Here is a 4,620-nt window from a genome sequence, read left to right on the forward strand (position 1 = left end):
TTTCGGAGGGAACAATTAGGCATTATACAACATAATTTAGGATCGAAGTAGACCAATCGAAACATGTAACGGGTTCCTACCAGGTCATAAATTCGTTGTAGCATTATTATTTATATAATAACCTGAATTCTACGCGCATTTTGATTGGTTCTTACTTATGATCTATTAGAGTACAGACACACATGACGTCACGCGGTGATGTGACTCGCGCGCGTGATCAGAGTTTATAGTCCAAATCAGAGTTGTCGGCAAAGTTTTTCAAACTCGCGGGGCCACAACAAAGCAAAAACAGTTCAGCTTAATTATAAATCTAGTGAGAAATAATACGCCAAGCATCGTTCACCTTTCGAAGCATTTAACTGGGCTAAACAAGCTTGAAGAAGAGTGAATTATTCAAGAAATCATCAAAATCTGATTGAAAGTGTTTGACTAATGTTGTACAGTTTGGAAGACGCCACGGGAAAAATGAATGGCTGTTGAACACTTAGGTTAATGCTTACAGATTTGAACAACTTCCCGAATCGGAATAAAGGTTAGTTTTTTCATTGACTTTCAATTTACCATTTTTCTGTTTATTTAATCGGTTTAACAGTGCTTCGTGGTTACGGAAACTTTATCGTGAAATGAAAACAACTTAGCTCACGGTTAGCGGCATTGCTCACAATGAAGTGTACTGAAGTCTTGTGTTATTATATAAAACAAATAGATTCCATTTTGCCGTGGGTCTGTTCAGTTATAGATCACAGAAGACGTCAAAATGTGGTAAGAACATCAGTGCATGACCCACTCGCCTAGCGGCGCGTGGGCCACTTCTCTGTTCATACCACATTTTGACGTCATCTGTGATCTAGAACTGAACAGACGCACGGCAAAATGGAATCTATTTGTTAACTGGATGCTTCAACATTTTTGTCTGTTCACAAGAAAGGTCGCTGTTCTTTGTAAACTATTCAGCCTCTTTTGGACCATTTGGGCAGGGCGGGGCCCAAAACTGCTTCTTCCTTTGAGGTGACATCAGTATGATGACGTTTTATGACTTGGAAACTACGTCATGATTTCGAATTTAATCGAAAAATCCAAGCACGATTGTTGAATATCGGAAGCCTTAAAGAAGCTATGTCACGGGCATTTCGCAGATCTTTGGTCTAAACTGTCCTGAAATTAGTAGTAGGTAACTAAACCCATTAAACATTTGTGAGCATCTAAAGTAAGATATACCGGTAACCTTAATTTGCGGATAGAAATCAACCTACGGTTATAAATATCATTTTTTTGATGACGCGCAGAAACAACTTGAAAACGGTAGCCTAACGTTTTCAAGTCGCAATACGTTTCCATCCGAGCCATCCGCTGCCAAAGATGCTCAGTTTCAGTGCTCTTTTTGATAAAAATGGTCTATTATTTTTAGGTTTCCTCCGACACAAATATAAAATTCGGCTGTTCAAAAATCTGGTAAATGCAAATAATATTGGAAACTAAATTGTTTTTCAGTGGTCATGCCTGGTGCCAAAATGCAAAACAAAAACAAAAACAAAACAAGAAAAAACGAGACAAGGTGATCGTGAAATTCGTGTTTTGTTAGAAAAGATTTCTGACCATTTCTCTGCTGTAATAAAAAAAAAGCAAGTTATTTTAGAGGGTATTTGTGTTTGTATATTTTAGGTTACGGAAAATATGAACGTATGATATCTTTTCGAGTTTTGCTTCTTATGCGGAAGGTATATCACCAAATCACTTGAATAAAAATGTAAATGACTGGTATTGTAAAAAAAAAAAAATAATGCGAGGTGCAAACATTTTCCTTTTTTTTAGAATAAAAGAAACTTTTTTGAGATAATATTCTGAATCCTTACCTAATGGAAAGGAAATTCCAAAGTTTAACATTTTCAATCTTTAAAATCTATTTCGTACACTCCTCGACCTCATAGAGAGCTTAATTTCGTTCAAGCCAGCTATCAAACATAGCGCTTTCTTTGTGCCGTTGCTGATAATTTCCTTTATTAAAAATTATTGTTTTCTCACTTGCACGAATTTCATCTTTTTGGAACCTTTTTGCTCTTTACATTTGCGTTTATTTGAAGTTGCGTTAATTAAAAATACGTCAATTAAACACAAGCGTCAGTTTTTTGTTTTGTTTCTTTTTGCTTCTCACCTATGTATTTCCCAGCAAGGGTTTTTTTTTCCTGTATTCAAATTGAGGGCCTACTGCCCTAACCGGCCCTATAGCATCGACTGTAGCAGACCTATAAAATAAGCGCTTAGGCGCAAAGTTACTTGCGATCATTGGACGACTATAAAAAATGCTAGAAGAAATTGGCCTGGATGGCATGAGAGCTGATTACGCGTTTGGCCTTCGAGATGGAAACAGACAAGTTTGGATGTAAAAAAAAAACCGCCTGAGGTGTGAAGTTGTTTTCTGCTAATTAACAATGCAAAGAAGTTTTATTGTGTTCTGCATTTTTAACTGGGAAAAATAAATTGAAGATTTCGCACCGCTCGAGTGATCATGATCCCTCGAAGGAGATTGCAGAGATGTTTTCGTTCCCGCTTTGCCACACCGACAGCCCTGTTTATAGCAGTCCTGTCGATTTATTACATGATATACCTCGCCTTATTACCAGAGTGGAATATCCGTAAAAACCTGGATCCCTTTAGCCAAGCAGGTCATCGGGATTATTTCCACAAGCAGCTGATTTCAAAGCGGGTCTTGACAGAGACGAGCGAACGGAAAAAGAGACAAAATTTAATCATTGTTGCTCATGGTCGTTCTGGATCGAGCTTTACAGGCAATATTTTCAACCACCATCCGTCTGTATTTTACTTGTTTGAGCCTTATCAAACCGTCGAACGCCTTCACGGAGGAGTCGCGCCTTTTAACAGAGATTACCAAGAGAAAAGCTTTGAGTGGATGCAAGGTGTTTTCCAGTGTAAATTTGTATCGCCCAAACACGCTAATGACCTGCATCATTACTATCGAAAAATTGTGGGAAAGGCAACAAGAGAAACACAAGCTAGCATCGCTCTTTCGTCGCCTCCTTTTTGCCGCTACAATGTCTCTGATCCAAAGTGGAATATTCAAGATTGCGCAGGTGCGTTTGAACAGAAAACGTTGAAGAAAGTTTGTGAAAAGCACAGCACGACTGTGGTCAAAGCTTTGATGGCAAGAATGCCAAACAACAGCATAGAACAGTTGATTAATGTGTGCGATTCTTCAAAAGAATTTGATTGTAAACTGCTATTTCTGGTCAGAGATCCACGAGGGATTATTCCATCGTCGCAAGCGGTGCGTTTTTTTCGTGAGACGGACAAAACCGGCTTGGCTGAGTCGAGAATGTTCTCATACCGTAATTGCAAACAAACTGAATTAAACCTAGACATCATCAGAAAATTACCAATGAGGTGGAGAAAGCGAATTAAGATATTACGGTATGAAGATCTAGCAGCAAACCCTTCTAAACTTCTTCCAGACTTACTAGAGTTTGCTGGGTTACCGATGGATGAAAGTTTAAACGATTGGCTGTATTTAGCGTCGCACAAGCCGAAGACAAAGAGCGAACAGAAAGCTGCACCATGGAGACAAGATTCCTTTGAAGGAGCGGATAGGTGGAGATGGAAGGTTTTACCGTACGAAATCAGCATCATTGAACATTATTGTAGACATGTCATGAAACTGTTAGGATACAAGCCGCTGGATTATTCATACGAGCTGCAGAGAAATCTCAGTATTCGCCTCCTCGATAACGATTTCGAAGCCCTGAAGTGGCTTAATTAAGTTCATCTATTCGAATGAGAGATTTTTTGGATAAACATTTTAATATTAAATAAAAACTAGTGAAATTAGCAAAGAATAACGTTTCGCTGTCCTCATGACAGCATTGTCAAGTTCAGTGTCAAGGCTGAAGTGCGAATGATATAGCGTGAAAAAAAATTTGCATTCAAAATATTTCACTTCATTTATTTTACGCTATATTATATACCAGAAGCATATTCATTAAAGCCGTCGCACTTGACACTGACACTTTGAACTTGACAATATGAAGGGCAACGCCTGATAATAAATGGACTTATATTTTATCCATTACTCGAAAATCTCGCGATTATCCAGATGTATTCAGTGTATCTATTGGTTTAGGAACACGCTCCTGCTGAATATTTAGAGTGAACGTTCAACCCCAAATAGAAAGACGAAAATTTAGCCGTCGTTGTCCACGTTTAAAAAAAAAAAAAAAGAACTCGGCAATTTCACGTTGTTCTTTCGCAGAGAACGGCCAAGAAATGTACCAAGATTAAATACGTACTTCAGAGCTATAATTTTGATCATTTAATCTTTTGTTTAGTGACGTTCTCGTTCAGGTTTTTTTTTTTTGCTACTTTCGCTAGACCTTAATTTTAATTTTAAATGAATCTATTGCTTTTCTTTTTTTTTTATAACTGGACCGAATAGAGAGTTTTTGAACATTAGCGAAAGAAATTGAATTGTTGCAGGAGCTCCTGATTGTTGTCAATGGTCACGATGTGGTTCAGAAGTAAACACGACTCACCATTAAAACAATGTACAATGCGCACACGTAGACACGAGTACGCATTGCGGACCTATCTCGTCCACCAAACTGCATACCG

General features: G+C 38.1%; 1 protein-coding gene across 1 annotated transcript; it reads left to right on the forward strand.

The window, feature by feature from the left end:
* Positions 1–2,238: 2,238 nt before the first annotated feature.
* Positions 2,239–3,772, forward strand: LOC144639676 (carbohydrate sulfotransferase 1-like). The gene has a single exon (XM_078498957.1). It carries the CDS (start codon positions 2,507–2,509, stop codon positions 3,770–3,772), a length of 1,266 nt encoding a protein of 421 aa, XP_078355083.1. The 5' UTR covers positions 2,239–2,506.
* Positions 3,773–4,620: the final 848 nt, after the last annotated feature.

Source organism: Oculina patagonica, unplaced genomic scaffold, assembly GCF_052425735.1.
Source record: "Oculina patagonica isolate OP01 unplaced genomic scaffold, crgOcupat unplaced118, whole genome shotgun sequence".
NCBI lineage: Eukaryota > Metazoa > Cnidaria > Anthozoa > Scleractinia > Oculinidae > Oculina > Oculina patagonica.